This window comes from Martes martes, assembly GCF_963455335.1.
Source record: "Martes martes genome assembly, chromosome: 15".
In the NCBI taxonomy this organism is placed as follows: Eukaryota; Metazoa; Chordata; class Mammalia; order Carnivora; family Mustelidae; genus Martes; species Martes martes.
In genome coordinates, this window is record NC_137903.1 from 29,755,785 (window position 1) to 29,777,555 (window position 21,771).

General features: G+C 43.8%; 1 protein-coding gene across 4 annotated transcripts in view; it reads right to left on the bottom strand.

Annotated features, from left to right (window-relative positions):
- The window catches only part of NR5A2 (nuclear receptor subfamily 5 group A member 2), a 138,497-nt gene that overhangs the window by 62,317 nt on the left and 54,409 nt on the right, over positions 1 to 21,771 (bottom strand). For all 4 annotated transcript variants that reach the window (XM_080823793.1, XM_080823795.1, XM_080823792.1 and 1 more), the window contains one exon: positions 1,071 to 1,190. In XM_080823793.1, the coding sequence (XP_080679919.1) occupies positions 1,071 to 1,190 (120 nt within the window). The remainder of the gene's footprint in view (positions 1 to 1,070; positions 1,191 to 21,771) is intronic.

Genomic DNA, 21,771 nt, shown 5'->3' on the forward strand with positions numbered 1-21,771 from the left:
TTCCATGCATTTATTTTAATAACACATCAGTTATTGAAGGAAGGCTAAGGACTGGGAAGGACATGCCAAAATCCTATAAAGTCGGACTTAGGTCCATTAAGTATCTTCTGTTCCCCAGATATCCGTGAAGCCAACAACAATCTCTCCTCCGTTGGGTCTTTGCTAAACATCACCTTCTCATTAAAGACCAAACCCAACCACTCGTACTGAACACGGCAATCCTTGGGTCAGGATGCCATGTACCCCCTGGATATGTGTGCATTCCCTTTTGTGTAGCACGTCCTCTCTTCTCCTTTCTTCTTTTATTCAAACAGCACTTTGACCTCTAATACATTATACGCTTCTCATATACATAAATGTTACATGAAGATTCATTATGGTCAGCTTCTCCCTGCTACAATGTCAAGCGCCACGAGGACAGGGTCTTTTCCAGTGTTGCTCTCTAATGCATGCCACTGCCCTACACTAGCGGCTGGCACACTGTCGGATGTCCAATAAATATCGGTTGACTGACCGAGTATCTATTCAGAAAGGAGTAGGGACTAACAGTAATTTTTTCCATCTTCCTTTTGAATGATGGCAGCTCCTAAAAACTGGAACTCCTGTCCCTTTTCCGTGGCATGCCTTTTTGCCTATATTTATGTATGATGTCTGAATCAGTCTCTTCCACCACTATGATGCCAAAATAGTAAGGATTCCACAAGGTATAAGCTTTTTTTTTAATAACTGACAAAACAAGTGTGGTAGATGAATGCAGAAACCCGAGGAAAGATGGCTGGGTGCTCATCATTAATTCTGCTTTAACAGTTGTTTTGAGCCTTCAAAGCACAACTTTCAATCCCAGCAGAGTGAAAAGCAGCAGAATGTCTGTGATTATGTTTGCTTTTTACAAGTTTAACCGTAATCATCAGGGTAGGAACAGAGTGCACCAAGTCAGCTTTTCTAAATTATTTGCAGCCAATCTTTTCCTTTCAAAGCACCAGAGTGCTTCTGACCTAGTTAAATTCCTGCCATTCTGAACATGCTTAATAAAAAGACATTTTTGGGGGGTGGGGGGTCTGTATACTCACTTGTTGCCCAGTAACCAGGAAGATGGATCCTTCCTTTCCGTGTACCACTTGTCGGTAAATGTGGTCGAGAATTAAGAGCTCACTCCAGCAGTTCTGCAGCAGCTTCATTTGGTCGTCAACCTATAAAACAGAAAAAAAAATCGACACTATTAGTCACCACATGTTTTATCTTCACTTAATTTTCTACATAAGAGAACTCACTATAAGCCAGATGTCTCCCTCCACCAATGGCCGCCACGGTGCCAATGCTCAGCATTTACATCGCTGCTCCTAAAAATCATTCTTTTCATCTGGACAAATACTTTTGATGGCCACATATGAATACTTGAGAGTAGTATTTATAATCAATGAGCCGCTAGGAAAAGGCCCTCCATTAGGTCATTCTGTCTGCTGCTAACAGAGCTATTAGAGTTTGCTTGTGGGAGGTCCAGGTGCCTCACACTGTCCTCAGTAGACCCCATTAGAATGACCCCAAATAGCCTGTGTTTACGTATCTAGAGTTTACTACACTGACATAAAGCTAAAAATAGTACACTGATAGTAGCAAGCTGCCAAACTGAGATTTCTTTAAAAGACAATTAGCATGGGGCGCCTGGGTGGCTCAGTGGGTTGAGCCTCTGCCTTCAGCTCAGGTCATGGTCTCAGGGTCCTGGGATCGAGCCCCGCATCGGGCTCTCTGCTCAGCGGGGAGCCTGCTTCCCCCCCACCCCCCGCCTGCCTCTCTGCCTACTTGTGATCTCTCTCTGTCAAATAAATTTAAAAAAAAAAAAAAAAAAGACAATGAGCATGCCAGCACAAAGGACTTTGGAAGATAAAGACACACTGCCATTATCTGGAATCCGGGTTAACTGGAAGTTCAAACTGTGCCCGAGTTTGAACAGAACAACCACCAATCATGGTCTTGAGGCTCATTTACATTTGCTTTATGATTTGGATGATTTTCCTAGAAACTCTCTGAACTTCGGCTCCTGTAACTGGAAAATGGACCAAGAACATTACCTCCCTCATAGGACTGCCATGAGGATTAAAATGAAAGACACTGAGTCCCAGTGGGCATTTTACTCTTATTTCATCTTGTCCTCCAGGGGACGGCATTCTTCAGTGACAAAACCATCCTTATTTCCAGTACCGTTCACAAACCCACCTACGGCCTGAATGCGAAGACCATACTGATCCACTGCGATGGCTACTTGTAACAGCAGGATCTTCCTTTTGCAATATATACCAGTCAAAGACCCAGTTTTTCCAAATGCAGTGGCCATATTTAGACTATACACTATGTATTTATAAAACTAACACCTGACATCGATATGTTCCGTAGTAGTTTTGGAGAGTTTTTGTGTATTGCTTTGGATTTGATTGGTAGAATATGTCTTTGAAACTACCCAAACTGGTATCATTATATTCAATTTAGAGATGAGAAAATAGGGCTCAGAGAGGTTAAGTGATATTCCTAAAAAATTCTCTTTCTCTCTGTCAAGCTCTAGGCTGTCTCCAAATTACATCAAGGAGGTGCTAGAATTTTCTAATTGAAGATAATTCAACTTACTTTTAACAAATTCATTTTTAAGTGGTCATTCAAAGGAACTGCAGATAGCTGGCTGATTCTTAGGAAGTATCCACTCACACATTCATTAGTACAGATGTGAGCTTGTGATTAACTTTATTTGCATGAGTCCAGGATACAGTGAACACAGGCAAGGGCGCACTGAACCCAAGGTACAAAGATGCACTGAAGACTCAGTTCTATACTTTCCAGCATTGAAAACTTAGTTGAACTACTTAATTCTCTAAGACTTACTTTCTCACCTAAAAATATCTGAGATTCTTTTTGTGAGGACGAAATAAGGCACAAATGAAGAAACGACAGACAGAGGGCTCACGCCTGATGGACCCCACTGATTCTGTGCAGGAGAAAAGCAGTAGCACTGAAACTACACAAAACTAAACTCAGGCTCTGGTCAGGGAAACCCATCCCCAAGCATCTCCATCACAAGTACGTGGAACCACTCAGTCTGTTCTGACCAAAAGAATTTCATTCCTGGGCGCCCGGGTGGCTCAGCTAGTTAAGGGGCCAACTCTTGGTTTTTGCTCAGATTGTCATCTCATGGGTTGTGGGATCAAGCCCTGAGTCAGACTCTGCGCTCGGTGGGAGTCTGCTTGAAGATTCTCTCCCTCTTCTCCCTCCCACCCGCCCCCACTCTCTTGTCTCTGTAAAATAAATGAAGGGCCCCTGGGTGGCTCAGTTGATGAAGCCTCTGTCTTCAGCTCAGGTCATGATCCCAGGGTCCTGGGATTGAGGCCAGTGTTGGGCTTCCTGCTCAGCAGGGAGTCTGCTTCTCCTCCTCCCTCTGCTTCTACCCCATGCTCCTGCTCTGTCTCCCAAGTAAGTAAATAAATAAAATCTTCCTTAAAAGTAAGAAAATAAATGAATAAATCTAAAAAAAAAAAACAAAAAACCAACTTCCTTCATCCAAGTGAATAGGTATTTTTAAGAGCTGCTTATTTGGCTGGTGTGAGTACCAGACCTGGGATATAATGGTGAGCAGGACAAACGCAGTCCCTACCTTGCGAAAATGAGTCTCTGGGTGGACAATATCCACCCAGACATGACGCCGCGGTTCAGTGACAGGAGGAGGTCACGTTCTTCTCTACCCAAGAATCTCCAGTGTCGTGTGCTGACAAGTCAGCCTCTGGGCGGCGGTTGACGCAGAGCCCCCTAACTGTTCTTCACAAACTACTGTCACAAGGAGCTGTGGCCAAATGTCCCAGAACTATACAGGTTGTAGCATCCAGGGGACATTCCAGGACTGTCTCTCCAGATGCTTTTGGAGATTTCAAAACTAGGCGTACTATGCTCTCCTGGGTTTTGTTATACTCTCATTTCACCAAAATCACTCTCAGCATCTTATTTCAAATTTATCAGTCTGTGATGACAATTTGATTCCATCCACAGTATGTTTTTTGGTTTTTGGGGGGTGTCTGTGTATGTGAGAGCGAACGAGCAAGCTATGAAGCTTTAGTGATTTATCACTCTTTTCAGGGGAACCTAAAATACTCCCCCCTGAGACTGTCTCCCCAGAAACAACTGTTACACATGTTAATGTTGCACATAATTTCAAAATGGGTGGGGGGAACAGAGATCCCTCAAAGTGCGTATATTGCTCCCATTTTTGGAAAGATAAAGAGCCAAGGGATTATCTGCTGGCCACACAGAAAGGGAGAAAAGGGAGTGAAGATGGAAAGAAGCACAAGTCTGGGAGCTCTCTCTTTAAGGGCTTCTTCTTCATCTGCGGATGATGGTCCCGTACTTTCATACGTAACAGGACAGAAATACCATAGTCAACAGTTGTTCAACATCAAACCGTGTTCCAATCCTAAAACAGAATCTGACTTCTCCGGGCCTTCTTTTCTTTTGGGACGTTGAAGACACACTTCCAAACAGAGACATATTTTTGTCTCATGTTCAGAAAAAGAGTGAGGTGTATCATTTTCAGATTTTATGCCTAACTCTGTGTGTGTGTGTGTGTGTGTGTGTGTGTGTGAGAGAGAGAGAGAGAGAGAGAGAGAGAGAGAAAGCGCAAGAGCACGCACACCAGCCAATGGCCAAGGAAGAAATCAAAGTTTTGCTCTGATGCATCCTCTGTAAGTTTCTTACTAAGGGGCTGGATATTTTTTCATCCCCACTTCTGGCCACTGCTGCTTAGGTCCAGAGGCAGTAAGAAATCAGGCTTTTAAAACCTGCAATTTCCTGGTCCCTCTGCTGCTTCAGAAATTACAAGAACAGGTGAACATGTCTATTTCCCATAATTAGCACTTCACTTTTGGTTTTCTTTTTTGTACTGTTCAAGTCATCATTTCTTCCTTTGTGTCTAACATAGGATCTTTGCTCTGCCTGTTTTCCCAAAGTACCATAATTGCTTGTTCATCTGTGCACCCTCCTTGAGGACAGGGGCGAAACCTGCGGCTGGAGCTCCCACGGTGCCCAGCACAGCACCCAGGCAAAAAAAAAAAAAAAAAAAAAAAGATGCATTTTATAAATGCTTGTTCAGAGAAAAAACAAATGACTGAATTAGCTTCTGCAAGGTTTCTGCTTTGCACCTACGTATCTTTGGTACCCAGCCCACAGCTGGGCAAGCAAGCTTGCTTGTTTGTCCTTCCGTGTTTGCGGAACAAGCAACCATCATTACCCCACAATGAACACCCCGAGAATCTGCCTCTGACCCTTCCCACGTGTGCTGGCAGGTCTGGACCCACGGCTGCCCCTTCGTAAGGACTTCTTGACTGACTGTAATTTTAACACTCCTCCTGAGCCATTGATTTCCTTGTTTTAACACTCTCTGAGGGGGCTTCCCATGCCAACATTCCATTTCATTATTTTCCATAATTGATTATGTAATATTTCATGTTATCTGGAAATTGGTGAGTATGCAGCTTCACGATGCTTCGGGTGACAAAGTTTTTATGCAGCTCTGTGAATAAAAGCACGGGGTAAATTTGATGACCAACATGATCCTTATCTCTAGATAAGAAAACCTGCCAATTTTGAAGGTATTTTTCCTTTGGAAAACAGTTACAGGTGAATTGGGGGGTGGGGAAGAGGGGAAAAATAATCCACTGCTTCTCTCCAGGTACCAATACTGTCAATAAACAACTTAGGGTGGCATCTGGGGAGCCCAGAAGGGGGACTGAATGAGTGTAATAACTCCCATTATGTATCAAAACCTCTGGCTAGTTAGCCTACCACCTCATATAATCTTGTTATCAGCTGCAATAAAAGGAAGGACTTATCTCAGAAACCTAGTTACTCATCACAGGAACTATTTATACGGACTTACCGATGAGTATGTAAAGGAGTACAAGACACACATTGTTAATGAGCCACACTTCCCACAACCCAGAATGTTAATCATTAGAGACGCGTGCTTTCTCATAAGAACAGTAAATTTGGGCACATGATTAGAGAAAGAAAAATGGGTAGAACTTCCTCGAGCCTGCCCTTAACTTATCGGAACCTTTCTGGTGTCCCCTCCCCTTTACCTTTTAAGAGTCGGGCAACCACACCGTGATTTCACTTTCCCTCCGGCAGGCGGATGTGACAGTTGACATCACGGACCATTGTGGTTACACTTTAAGAAGGATATTTTAAAGAACACGTTCTGCTGACACGGACTGGTAACGTAGAAGTGGACATGAGCCCATTTCTTCCTTCTGATCATTCAATCTGGGTGTTCCAGGCCTCCTCAGAAACTTGGTGGAGGAAGAACGGAAGTGACTAGGACACAGTCCCTCCCTTGGAGGAACTCACAGCCCAGGGAGAGGAGACAGAAGTCTGCTGCTGTAATTCCATGTGCAGCAGAAGCTGGGGACCACTCTCCCCGGCCTCACCTCCCAGGGGGTCCCAGAAGCTTCTGAGAAGAGGGTGCTTACATACATGCAGGACTCAACCTTGTAGGATCATTCACGGAACTCAGGAGCTCCTATGAGAACCCTTGGAACCAAGTATTTAAAAACGCTGTGAGGATTCTTCACAATCATGACAAAAGAAGTCCCCCTATTCTGTTTTTCCCCCCTTTCTGGCAAAAAGAAAAAAAAAAAAAAACCACGAAATGGATGTCCATTTTTTTGAGGCTTCCTTTTGGGACCGGGGTGGCATTTATAAAGAGGTCTTCAGAAGCAGGGAGAGAAAAATCAAAATCAAGACAAATCAAGATCAACTTTACACATCTGAGTGAGAACCGGCTCCGGGCAAGGCAGACACACGACGACTCTAATCCTGTACTGTTTTTGTAAAGAACGCTGCTGATACCTGCGGCCACTGTCGTAAAGTGCTACAAAGTCCAAGAAAAAAATGATTTCACATTAACAACGATTAAACAAGCACTAAAAACAATACTGTACAAGAGAAATAACAGCCAGTAAAACTCCCCTGTCAATTGTGGCAATGGCCCGGGGATTTATGACCAGGAGTTCTTCCCCGCTCGGAGGTACTGAAGGCCTCCAGGCAGTGTCCGGTCTCACTGGGCGACCACTGCTTCCTAACACAAAGACGAGCCTGTCGATGCTGAGCCAGGGAACTGAACTCTTCTGGCCCCGCTCTGTGTTTCTCTAGAGCGGGACAAAGGACTCTTCTCTCTCCCTGCAACCTAACTCCTCAGGTGATGGACGCTGGAGGCAGAGGGCATTCACTGTAGGCTCTCTGCCCCTGGCTTCCAACTGTGTATGTATGTACGACTGTGTATATGGTGTCTGCTGATCCTTCAGCCTGGGGAGGCCTGGGGAGGCCTGGGGTGGCCAGAGAAAGTGGAATTAAATTGAGGTCAATCAACAGCTGCCATACAGCTGATATCCTTAATCTCCAGGAACCGGGGCCACCTCAGTCCTGCCCCACTTCCACATCACTGGTGGTGAGTGAAAGAGTGGAGTGTGGTTGGGAAATGAGTAAGATCGCTGTCAGTGCAGGGAGACGACAGAAAATACAGCAGACCAGACTCTGCTCCTTGAACACTGAATCCAGAGTCACTCAGCAGGGCAGCCAGAGGCCCCAAACCAAGGAACCTCAAAGGCAACCACTCTGTAACCCAGCATCCAGCAGCAGCCACTCACAGCCATGATGAGTCGTCAGGAACAGGCTCAACAAATCCGCTATTTAAGAAGTCGGAGAACGGTGTGGTTTGGATCAGAGGTCTTCTATCAAAAATTTTTAAATTTCCTGGGACCCCTGGGTGGCTCAGTTGGTTAAGTGTCTGCATTTGCCTCAGGTCATGATTCCCGGTCCTGGGATCGAGCCCCACGCTGGGCTCCCTGCTCAGCAAGGAGTCAGCTTCTTCCTTTTGCTCACTCCCCCACACTCTCTTGGTCTCAAATAAATAAATAAAATCTTTAAAAAGGGGGCGGGGAGGGAGGGACAGATTGAAAAAGAGCATGAGCCACGGAAGGCAGAAGGAGAGGGACCAGCAGACTCCCTACTGAGCAGAGAAAAGGAACCTGGATGGAGGGCTCGATCCCAGGTCGCTGGGATCAGGACCTGAGCGGAAGGCAGATACTTAACTGAATGAGCCACCCTTGGAGCCCACATGTAGTAATATTTTACACAAAGGTGTGCTAGTATCAATGTGAGTCTTTTTCATTTATATAAATGTGAGGTGATTACACATATGGGAGACATCATTGAGGTTTGGAGAGAATACTGCACACTGTATGTACATGTTAAATGTCACTTGGATTATGTATCACAGACAACATAACGGAATTTGGCCCATTTCTTCTGCATGGAACAGTAGCTATAGTCTCAGAATTTGTCAAACCAAAGGACAAAGTTTCCCAGCTTTTATCCCTCTTGCGTTTTAAATTTTATTTATATATTTCTTTGAGAGTCAGAGGGAGAGAGAGCATGAGCAGGGGAAAGGGCAGAGGGGGAGGGGGAGGGAGGGAATTCCAAGCAGACTCCCCACTGACCATGGAACCCCTTGGGACTCAATTCTATGACCCAAAGATCAGGACCTGAGCTGAAAACAAGAGTTGGATGTTCAACCAACTGAGCCACCCAGGGGCCCCTTTTACCCTTCCTCTTATCCACACTTCAAAAAGCTTCTTGCTGAAATATCAATCCCTTCTAAGCTAATAAGTTAATCATACTGGGGGGTCGAACAGGAATGTGCACACAGCAATGCCAGTCGTCTTTCCTGTTTAAGTTTTCATATGCGTCCACATAGAATTGATGTGGTCTGATTAAGGTGGACACAAATGGTAATGACTATTTTTCCTTTTGGTTTACAGAACACAATCACACTCCACTGCTCTGAAGTCAAAGCATGTACATACCTAAAGAGATGGGGGAAAGCGAGTTTCTGCCAGTCACAGAAACGGTACCTCTGTTGATACTTCCCCTAAGAGTTGCTTCGACATGACAAGTCAGCATGATGGGGTGATTCTTGCACACGGCCGTGGACTTTTTCAAAGTGAAGGAGAGAGGAACTAGAATAGCTATGAACGTCATGGCCAACCCAGCCCCAGGTTGTGTGTGACCAGTATTACGAAGGATGGTCTGGATGAGGGCAGGGTTAAGAGAGGAGTCACTTTTCTTGTCAGATTATGGACCTGTCCCCTTAAACAATAAATCAAACAACATATGGCCGGGTGTTACTGAGACCTGATTGAATATAAGACCTTATCCTCAAGAAACTTACAGATGAACTGAGCAAATAAGATGTATCCATGCCAAGTAATGAGTGTATAAGGTAGCATATAAAGTGTTAAACTCTGTGGAACCAGTAATTTAAAAATGAGTATCTATATATAGAAATACTTATCTAGGGGCGCCTGGGTGGCTCAGTGAGTTAAAGCCTCTGCCTTTGGCTCAGGTCATGATCCCAGGGTGCTGGGATTGAGCCCCACATCCGGCTCTCTGCTCAGCAGGGAGCCTGCTTCCGCCTCTCTCTCTGCCTGACTCTCTGCCTACTTGTGATCTCTGTCTCTCAAATAAATAAATAAAATCTTAAAAAAAAAGAAAGAAATACTTATGTATATATATATTTATATATATAAATACTGTGTGTATAGCTTAGATATAGAGCTAAGTTATACATTATATTTAATAAATATATTTGTAATTTATTTAAATATAGTAACTCACATTTAATAAACATGATATTATATTTATTTATTATAAATGAGTTATTTTATAGGCACAGGTATAAAATGCCATATCCTTAAAATATTTGAAGCAGTTTATATGTACACATATACATGTGTACATATGTACACATGTACGGAGATACAAGGAAAAAAAAGGTAGAATAACAAGCTGAAGCCAAGACTAGGCTCAGTCCCTAAAATCAGCTTTGTAAGGGTTGGTTCAGTTACTGGAAATGAGCCACTCTGGTTCCACACCATTATTAACATGACTGCTAGTATGCATGCGATAAATCAGTTACTTGCGAAACAGCCTATCTCTGTACTGGACTCCTAAGAGAAATTTCTCTTTGAGTTTTCCAAGAAGAATTCTAGAAGATGCAGTAAGTGAGGCTCCGACCATATCCTCAAGTACACACAATATTTACCTCCACAGAGGGTGTTCCTTTTAAAGCTCCATTTGAAGTTCCTTTCAAATGGCAATGTTAAGAGGCCACGAGATAATGTGGTCCTGGAGCTCAAATTTCTGATGGTCTGTTTTCCAAAGATAAACTGCAACAATCCAGAAAGGGAGAGAATGTACATATTTTAGGCCCTTTCATTAATAGCACAGTTCAGGACCATTAGACACTGTAAAGGAAATGTATGGGGCTGTGCAGCTAAGAAATATGGGTTCCTATCTTGGCACTCTAGCCATGTAACTTTGGCCAAAGAATTCAAACTCCTTAAACCTCAGCTGCTCTCACAGCTGTTCTTGTTAAATGATACAAATGTAAGTGTGCCCAGCTGCGGGGCACCTCGGTGGCTCAGTGGGTTGAGCCTCTGCCTTTGGTTCAGGTCCTGATCTCAGGGTCCTGGGATCGAGCCAGACAATGGGGCTCTCTGCTCAGTGGGGAGCCTGCTTCCCCCTCTCTGCCTACTTGTGACCTCTCCTTCTGTCAAATAAATAAATAAAATATTTAAAAAAAGGGGGGAGGTGCCCAGCTCAGTGACTGGCACATGGCAGACACCCAAGTAATGGTAGTTAAACCTGATTCTTAATACAAAAAAGAAGGATGCCTGGGTGGCTCAGTTGGTTGGGCAACTGCCTTCAGTTCAGGTCATGATCCTGGAGTCCCACGGGCTTCCCTGCTCAACAGGGGATCTGCTTCTCGCTCTGAGCACCCACTCACGCTCTCGCTCTCTCTCACGCTCTCTCTCTCTCTCAAATAAATAAATAAATAAATCTTTAAGAAAATACAAAAAAGGCAAAATACAGGAGATGCAAACTGAAGTACAAAGGAACAAATTTCAGGTGATGGAAAAGGCCGATGAAGGAGCAAAGAAACATAGTTTAAGGCAGATTAATGTGAAATGTTTCCCAGTGCTTCCTCTTGCTGGGTATTGTTCCATTACCTGTTTCCTGTTCTCTAGCTTAGAAATCTCCTCTGTATAATTAAGGCAATGTTCCTCCCATGTCCAACCCGGCAGATGTATTTCAAGCAATGAAGACAAAACCCTTGAAGGATGAATATATATTCTGTTAGTTTGGCTGGAATGTCCAGAAAGCACTTGTGAATATGATTATCATTTTCACAATATTCACGTTCTTCATTTTCCAGACATTGCCTTAAAGGCAACAATATCAGCAGCCACAGGACTCCAGGTGGGCAGTGGGCCCGTTACCTGGACATCAGTGACTAAGGCATAAATTAAGGATCGTTTTGGCTCCCTTGCGACTTGGGAATTGGGCACAGAGTTGAAGTCCTTGGAATACCAGTGTGGAGAAGAAAGGGAGATGAGGATGTTCTAATGAACATGCTCCATGATCCTTAAGGTCTTAATGTGATTTCTTCCATTTGTAGACTGCATTTCGAAGCCAGAAAAGGAGTTGTCAGAGGCTAAAACGTCCTTGGGTCCTTTTTGGCTGGCTGTTTCAATCAGGCAGTTGGCCAAAGAAAGGAGGAAAGAACCCAAGTGGCCTAAATATCACTCACCAAAAATACAACTGAAATTAGGGCAGAGGCGAAGGAGAGGTCCCTAAGGACCATTCAGTGATGGGAATTCACTGGGCACAAAGGCTCCTGGGAGAATTCCTCTGCCCAGCTCCCCAGAGACATACGGACAAGGTACTCTCTTCATACAATTTACATTCTCCCTTCAGGTCACAGAGCTAAGTGTGAGGCCAATCCATGCCTTCAGAGATACCCAGAAATGGATTCACAGGAAATGGTAACAATTGAGGAAAGAGCTCCCAGAGTCAAAGGGTCAGTCCCAGGGTGGGATGGTTATTTCTAGGTAGCCCAAATAATTTCTGCTTTGTGAAAAATCCCTCAATAGGGTATACTGGGAAATATTCATTCCAGTGCTCCAAACTCGGCATGTTAACAACGCTCATAGTTCTTATCTAATTTCCTGTCTGGGGCACTGTGAGTGGCATCCGCTTGCACTGTCCAAATTGAGGGTACCTCCATACTGGTAGTTCCTGCATCACACCCTGGTCCCGGGAGGACAGTAGGTGTTTAGTTAACAGTTGCTTGGTCAGGGCTGAAAGGACCTAGCAACCACTTGTAGTTCAACTACCTCGTTTTATAGAAGAGGAAACCCAGGCCGGGGGCAGGGGGCGTGGGGGGTGGCCTGTGATTTATATAAGGTTACTTGGGTGCCAGAAATAGAGTGGGAACCCAGGTATCCTGAATCCTAGCCCAGTGCCCTGTGACTATGCTTTCTTCTATGGGAATAAAGAATAATCTTATTTTTTTCCTCTGGATTTTTTTTTTAATATAACACTGTCTCAGTTTCTTTCTTGCAAGGAGAGAAATTAATGGTGATTTAGTTTCCTTATTTCAAAGGTAAAGAAGTTTGTGATTTGAAAAATAAAGGCTTCTGGAAACACAAAAGACAGATAACAAATGACAGAACCTTGGAATTATTTCAGACATAAAATCTAGACAGATGATCTTTCCTATTTGGGGGGCAAGACTATGAAGGTGACTTGGATGGGAGATGAACTAAGACCAGGCATTTACTTAATTCCAAAGGGGTCTGTTTTCTGCCCCAACTTAAATAAGAACGAGGTTCTTTTGGGTAAACTAGAATCAAGATGGAGAAGGAACCGAGAGAAACAAGATTACATGCTTTTCATTATTTTTGAAAATCACAAATTATTTTATGATATGATAGATTAAATTTTTCTCTCAAGGTATTTAGGCAAATATTAACTTAATTTGATCCTGAGGCCTTTTCCTAGTAGCCCACAAATAACTTTATCAGGATGTGTCCATTTGGTCACAACAGAATGAGTGGCGATCTGCCAGACACCCATGGAAACTACCTTCCCCCAGCTGTGCCTGCTGGAGCCACATTTGGGACCACCTCTCCTCAAAAACCTCTGGCCCTATACCTCTGCACAGTGGTACACTTGGCTTCTCAGTGCCCGTGTGTGTGTCAGTGAAAAGGCTGGGTGGCCCCTTTTGGCCTAGCCCCAGTCCCAGTCCCAAGACCCAAAGGTCATCATGTAGCTCTTGGTTGCCTGTGCCCTTTTCTACAACTGCCTGAAGCTTGGCAGCGTGGAGTACAGGACTTCTGAGCCTCACTGAAGAGCCCAAACCTGAAAACAAGGAACATTACTATCATGGAAACACTACTCGTCAATATTGTACAGTACTAATTTTGAACAATTTTTTGGTTCTCCAGATCTGGCCATTTAAAAGGGGTAAACATCTGGGGCACCTGGATGTGGCTCAATTGGTTGAGTACCTGACTCTTGGTTTTAGCTCAGGTCATGGTCTCATGGATCGTGGGATTGATCCCCACCTGGGGTTCAGGACACTCAATGGGCAGTCTGCTTGGCGAGTCTCTCCCGCTGCCCCTCCCCCAACTATCTCACACCTGTGAGGGTCCTCTCTCTCTCAAATAAACGGATAAATCTTCAAAAAATAAACAAAGGGGGTAAACGTCCTATACAAGGTGCCAAGGAAATTATTCTGGAATCAGAATCACATGACCTAGATTTTTAGCAGTAACATATATAGCTCTATTGCATTGCTGTGTGAAGTGGGTGTGCCTTACAATGTATTTCCCATTATTGCTACTTTCAAATACTTTCTATTCCAGATTCACAGAGAGAAACAGGTGAGCTATGATGCTGCACTTCCATCTTCCCACCCACGCAACAGACCCCACCCCCCCGCAAACATCCCTAAGACAGATAGACTGCCCTTTTACATCTGTCCCCATGAGGCCACGATTCTGTAGATCAGTCCCAAGCCAATCTCTTTATGTCTCCAATATTTCTATGTAGTGTTTCCTTTATTCACTCTTAGTAAACTCTGTAACTCTGGGATTTCTATCTGAATATAATGATGAAAGTTAGCAAATTGAGATCTGAGAGAATTTATACCTAGCACAGCTATCCTGATCAACGGATTGGAAGTTCCTGCCACGATGACTGAGCTGTGAAATGCAAGGGACTGAATTCCATGGTGCTCATTATTCTCACTGTAAAATGGAAGGAAAACCTTTTGGACTAAAGAACTGCTTCTCTAATGGAGGTTCCGGGAAGGTGGGGATGTAAGCATCCTCAAAAGAGAGAGAATGAGAGAACCCTATTCATCTCCATTGTCTCTGGGATTCACACAGTAGAAGTTAAACTGCAATGCAAGCAAAATTAATTTCTTAAACTGAGTACTAAGTACAGATCACACAGCAAGGAGACATAATATTTATTGGTATCTGTAGCAAGAAATGACTTACATTTTCCACATACAACATTGTTCTCTGAGAGAGTATTCTTTGGAGAAAGAAGAACTGTATCTGCTCGTATAGGCCATTCTGTGTCTACGGTCAAGAACATGCTGTGTCTACGGACTGAGATCATTGACTATTCTGTTGTAGGAAGCTGGTTGATACGTATCAAACAAGTATCTCAGCAATTCATGAAGTCAATTAATTTTTTAACTGAACAGACCAACAGTTTCCAGATTGTATAGACAGACAAAGGCCTAGACATGGGTTATTACAACACATCAATCATGCAACAGTTCTGTTTTTACACAGCTGGTCATACAATTAGTGCTGTATTGCATTTAGTATTAAGACAGCTGTATTATGGTGTGGGCAGAGCCCTGATAATGGGAATGATAAAAATGTAGCAACAGGAGCATAAGTTTTCTCAATTAGTCCATCACGTGTCCTACTCTTAATGACGTTGGCCATTACACACAAGTGAGAAAGCAAAGGGTTTCCAGGTCCAATATGCACTGTTTTCCTATTATTTCTTTATGACCAGTTAGGACCTTTCCCTGCCAAAAAATATTTTTAAAATCTTTCTTGACTATAATTCAGAACCTAGGGGCGCCTGGGTGGCTCAGTCGTTAAGCATCCGCCCTCAGCTCAGGTCGTGATTCCAGGGTTCTGGGATCGAGCCCCACATCGGGCTCTCTGCTCAGCAAGGAGCCTGCTCTCTCCTCTCTCTGCCTGCCTCTCTGCCTACTTGTGATCTGTCTGTCAAATAAATAAATAAAATCTTTCAAAAAAAAAAAAAAAAGAAAAGAAAAGAAGGAAAATGAAGTCTAGGGGAAGTCCACAGAGCGCAAAGCCAACTCTCATTGCTGCACAGGAGCCCTGTGCTGGGGGCTGGAAGGGATTCAAGGATGAAAGGGAAACACTTCTCAGGGAGCTTATAAGCAAGCGTAATGAATATCATGGGAGCCGTGGGGGCCATGGTTTTCCCAATGCCCCCAGTTTCTCTTGGAAACCATGGCTGGGCACTGGAGAACTCTGAGCGTGCCTCTGTCCGGTCTCGATCTGGGATCTGTGTAGATTTTTTTTTAAATCTGCATTTTTAAAAAAATCTACACATTTAAAAAAAATTTTTAAAATGCGAATGTTGCCTGTTGGCCTACTTGTACCTCACTTCTAGAATTCACATGGCCCATTACATGAAGGAGGAAGCACACCAAGGTCACATAAACGTTTTACGAGCTGGATTCACCAAGTCACCACTTCCTCGGGGTTTCTGCAATGAAGGAATCCCATTTATAAAGCAATGGCAGTGAGTCTGACAAGAAGGGACACAGGGTGACTCCCAGATCCCTTAAGACCACACTGAGTAGGTGCCTTTTTTTTTTAAAGATTTTATTTATAAATAAAGTATTTATATATTTACTTATATAATTTTATATAATTTATATATATATTTATTTATATAATAAATAATATTTTATATAATAAAATAATAAAATTTATTGGACAGAGAGAGAGAGATCACAAGTAGGCAGAGAGGCAGGCAGAGGATGAGGGGGAAGCAGGCTCCCTGATGAGCAGAAAGCCTGATTCGGGGCTTGATCCCAGGACCCTGAGACCATGACCTGAGCCGAAGGCAGAGGCTTAACCCGCTGAGCCACCCCGGTAGCCCGAGTAGGTGCCTTTTAATTCAGTAATAAACTTGGTAACATCACTGTTACACTTTAAAGCAAGCCATCTGCCTACGTTCACAAACACTGAATTCCTACACCGATCACACATGATTTATAAAAAGTACAGAAGGAAAACACCACTCCTCATAGCAGAAAAGCAATCTGTTTCTTTTAAACCCTTTTCTGAGAGTAACGGACACACGCGTAGAAGATCCTAACACGAGAAACCAACAGGACCACCTAAGTGAGGGTGTTCGAGCCTCCACTTTTTGCCATCCCTGCTAGAAACCTCCGGCTCAGAAAGCTATCCATCTCTATCCACACATGAGCTAATCAGTTCAAGGAGGAAGCGCCAATGAGCTCTCAGATCAATATGGTGAAGTATGGAGATTGATCTCCTCCCAGAGTGAGTGCATTAACGAGCTCCTCTGTGTGACCTTTGCCCAGTGGTACAAATTAGACTCCACCACAAACCACATTCTTGAATGGGGCCCTTCAGTCTTGGCTTGCTTTTAATAAAGCACACTGCAGGCAGACCTCAAAGAACACTATCGAAAATTACAGTGCATTTGTCTATGGAGTAGGAGGTCTTGCAGAATTAGTGTATTATATTCGAAATTATGGAGTGAGACAGCATAAATGCATGCTTTTAAAACAAAGTGTATACTTTTAAAAAGCATGTTCCCCTCCTCCTTTTTTTTTAAACCAACAACACTGGGTATCTTTCCAAGCAGGACTCCTGCTAATGGCTTGACTTCATCCTCTCTTAAGAATTTAAGGAGATACAACTGTGCTCAAGATCTATGCTTCTCGAACTTGAAGACACCTACAGTTCACCTGGGAATCTTGTTAAAATGAAGGTTCAGATTCAGCAGGTCTGGGACTGGGATTCTACACGTCTAACAAGCTGAACAGTGAGGCTGATTGAATATACTACCCTTTGAATAAAAAGCTTGAGAAAATTCCAGCAAATTGATACCCCTCTTCCCTGCCACATGTGTATGTGTGAACACGTATTATCTCACTCACACACCAATGTTTTAGGCATAGGAATCTGGTATGAGAATAATCACTCTAATGGCAAAGAGTAAGAGCTTTGGAATCAGATGTGAGGCAAAACCAGACCCCACCAGTGGCCAACAGACTGAATGTTAACTTTGGGCAAATGACTTAAATCCTTGAGCCTTACTTTATTCCAGCTTCAATCAAATTCTAAGTAATACTGGGGCACCTGGGTGACTCAAGTCCGTTAAGCATCCGACTCTTGATTTTAGCTCAGGTCTTGATCTCTGGGTCGTGGGGTGGAGCCCCATGTAGGGCTCTGTGCTGGGCTCTGCTCTTAGCGGGGAGTCCGCTTGAGATTCTCTCTCCTGCCCACTCCCCACCCCCACCCCCAGCTCTCTTTCTCTAAAATAAATAAATCTTTCTCTTTTTTTATTTTAATTACCACTGACACCTCCTTTTCTCACACCTTGTTGTAAGGGTTAATTGAGCTAAGGCACACAAAGAACTTAAAACAAGGCTTGAGTTCAGTAAGTAATAGCTATTATTAGAGTACATCACTGTTCTTCCATAAAAAAAAGTCAGATTAAGTGTTATGAAACAAGTAATAGCTCAACAACAAGGGGTGCCTGGGTGTCTTAGTCTGTTAAGCATCTGACTTTGGCTCAGGTCATGGGTTCGAGCCCTACATCAGGCTCCCTGCTCAGCGGGGAATCTGTTTAAATCCCTCTCCCTCTGTCCCTCTTCCCCCTGCACCACCCCCAGCTCATGCGAATGCGCACTCTCTCTCTCAGATGAATAGAAATCTTGGGGGTTGGGCTGGGAAGAGTTCAATGCCAAATGATAATCAGAGCAACAGCTCTAAGCTTTTGTTTGGACATGGCCTCCTTGCCCATTGTCTTACCTGTCTTGGGGACTGACAAGACAGAAACTAGCTGCTGGAGGCCCACAGAGATCTTGACCTCCGAAAGATGAGCGCAATGATACAGGTGCCCTTTCATGGCTTTCATGGTCAAGGCCCAGTATGGCATCAGTGTGAGTGTGAATGTATGTCGGTGAAGGGGGCAATCGTCACACATGGGGAAATGTGTGCCTCTTTGTCAGTGACCTACATACACACCCATCTGTGCTACCCCCAGTGTTGCGGACTCCTCAGCCCGGCCCAGGGAAGTGACTTCACAAACACTGGTAGTCAGAGAAGGGTTTCTGTCCCGTGCATCTGTCTCAGCACTCCATTACTTGCTGACTTGAAAATTCCACTTTGGGAACCGCATCTGGGTGGCATCCAAGCTTTAATCCCTATGAAAGACTAAATACCCACGAAGGTATCAATATTTAAATCCGTCGTTTTACAAGTGTGGCCAGAGGCTCCAAGAGGCTAAAAATATCCCAACTATACTAAGCTGCTATCTGCCCTTTTGACCCTCTACCTCTCAAAACCGTACAGAAACTACAGGATATAATGACATCATCCCTGTGGCAGCAAATGAACCGCGTGTTTGTGAACTCTTGTGTTCTACCCACTTCTCCTTTTTAACTCCTATTACATTATGATGCATATAAACCAAAGGTCTTCAGAATCCTCAATCATTTTCAAGTGGGCAAAGAGTCCTGAGATCAAAGTTTGAGAACCACTGCTTTAAAATCAATTATCAATCATTTCATACTGACATAAATGAGTTTCTTACAAGTTAACCGTTTTATGGAGTGACTACTGAGTTCAAGACTCTGTGCTAGGGTTTACAGAAGAACACAGTGATAAGTAAGGGGGGGGATGAATTGGGGAGACAGGTCTATGGGGGAAATGGGGTAAAAACATCAGCATATGTCCCAGATTTTTTTGGACAGTCCTTATTTCAAGTCATTCCATGACTACATTTAGAGTTCCAAATCAATGACTTGGAGTTTGGTGGTGGTAGACTGGATCTCTCACAAAATACATACATACATACATATATATATATATATATATATATATATATATATATATATGTGTGTGTATATATATGTGTATATATGTATGTATTTATTAAAACGGAATAATGAAGAAAATACTATAGTAATATAAGAAAGAGTGATTAATTCCTGCTCAAGCAATGAGGAAGGTTCTTGGAATTGGTATTTGAGCTCAGCCATGTATGATCAATGTTGTGAGGGGTTTCTAAGCAAAGATAACAAGGTGAGCCAAAGCGCAAAGGTGTAAAGATGACCGAAAAAGTAAGGGCAAAGACGAGTAGTTTGCTGTCAAGGAGCAGGAGATGAAAAGGTAATGGTGATGGGTTACCGTCTGAGGAGTTTTAACTTCTTCTGCAGATGCAGTGAAAAGCTGAGTGCCTTGACCAAACCAGAAAGCCTAGGATACAGCTGGAAGGAGTGTGTTCTAGGAGGATACAGGAAAGGAAAGGAGGCCTTTGAAGGTAATGTTGGTAATGCTGGTGATGGACATTCATGTGTACAGCAAGCAATTCAGAATGGTATTGTGGAGTCTAGAGAAGGTAGGGCATTAGTAGTGCATGTGGATGAAATCACAAAGAAGAATGGAGAGCGTGAGAAGAGAAGGAAACCAACAGCAGCTGAATTAGAGAAAAGTACCATTTATAAGTTGGGTAGAGGGTGCCTAAGTGGCTCAGCCGGCTGAGTGTCCTGCTCTTGATTTTGGCTCAGGTAATGATCTCAGGGTGGAGAGACTGAGCCCCACATCAGGCTCCTTGCTGGGCACGGAGCCTGCTTAGGATTCTCCCACTCTCTCTAAAGAAAAAATTAAAAAATAGAAGTTGGGTTGAGGGAGAGGGGTCAATGAGGGAGCCTTGCACGGAATAATCATAATAATTGTAATAATCATAATCATAATCATAATCAGTGACCAAAAGTCTGTTTCAGAAGGAATGTCAGGGATGCAGAATGGAGAGAGACGGTATGGATGAGGTCATTGATAATGTTTGAGAATTGAGAGAGCCATTTCCCATGGAAAGTGGGAGTGAGGGTTTCCTGTTGGTCCAGCTTGAGAGCCCCCCCCCCAACTCCCCACACCTCCTCCCACACACAAGGTTGGCTGCAGAGACACCAAGAGGAGGCGGCAGAGCAGAAGGCGTGGGCACCATGTTGGAAAAAGCAATATGGTGAAGATGGGGAGACCCGGTGACAGAGGTGGTTTGTTCTGAACCTCTTATGAGGGGAGACTTTCACATCTCTGTGACTGATGGCGCCCAGTGGCAAGGGAAGATTAAAATGCTAGTGTGGCATGAAAACACTGGTAGAACTGAGAGAAAGTGAGAGGAATAGTTCAAGTGGGAAAGTTAGAAGAGAAGGAAACCCTCAGGCTCCTAAAAAGAAGGGGCATTCTTTCTTAAAATAGGTTCTACACCCAACGTGGGGCTTGAACTCAATGGCCCAGAGATCAACAGTCATGGGCCCTTGCGAAGGAGCCAAGCAGGCCCGTCCGAAGAGGCAGTGAACTCAGCACAAATCTGAAGCTTTCTTGCAAATAGGTCTTGAGAGGGGTGTGTGCCTGCATGTTGCTACAGGAGGGAGTGTGTGCTGTTGGAGGAGGGGTGTATGTGTGTGTGAGTGTGTGTGAGTGTGTGTATGTGCACGCACATATGTGATGGTGCAAGAGGGAGTGCATATTGATGGAGGGGTGGTGTGTGTACGTGTTGCTGCAGGAGGGAGTGTGTTGATGGAGGAGGGATGCGTGTGTTATGTCTTGGTGCAAGACGGAATGTGTGTTGAGATGGGTGTGTATGGGTATGCATGGGTGTGCGTGTTGGTAGACGAAGGGTATGCATGTGGCGAAAACAGGGCAAACGGAGTCAGAGCTCAAAGAAATCACCTGACTAACCCTTCAGCATCTTCAGAAACTCAACAAGTAAAATTGTTGTGTAAAATCTCAGCAATGTGAGTCCCCTTTTCTCTCTATACCTCTGACCTGAGCTGAAATTTGCCTAAAATTTGTCTCTTTGTCCCGAATTTCAGCCCAGGTCAGAGTTATAGAGAGAAAAGGGGACTCACACTGTGGAGATTTTACTCTCCTTTTGGGACCTCTATTATTGCACTCCTCATACAGTAATGTAATTATCTGAGTTTTTTTTATTTCTAAAGAAGTTTCTGGAACTCATTCTCTCTCCATCCTCATACCTTCCCATTAATAAAAGATGTAATTATTTGGCGTAAATAACCCTTGGTCGACAAACTAGTAGAAGGAAGACAAAGTCACTGAACAACAGTGAATGAATCGTACTGGCCTCCTCGTTCTTTCCTCTCCACCCTGACTCCCAACCAGCATTTCAGGACCCTTACTGCTGAGCAGACAGGCTGATCATCTCACAGACTAATCTCTTCCCTCCATCTTTCCGCGGTGATGAGGGACTCAGCAGGCCTTACCTCAGACCCAAGAGAAATGGGAGAGTTATAAAGACTTAGGAAAACTGTCTCCTAGGGGTGCCTGGCTGACTCAGTTGGTGGAGCGCAGGATTCTAGATCCGTGCTGTCAGTTCGAGCCCCATGGTGGGTATGGAGATACTTAAAAATAAAATCTTAAAAAAAAAAAAGCGAAAAAGAAAACTCTCATAAAATCCTATTTAACTATAAAGCAAATATCAAATGCACACGCATAAACCTATTTGTTAAACAATAAATCCTGTTGGTCTTTAGCAGGTGTTTCTTTAAAG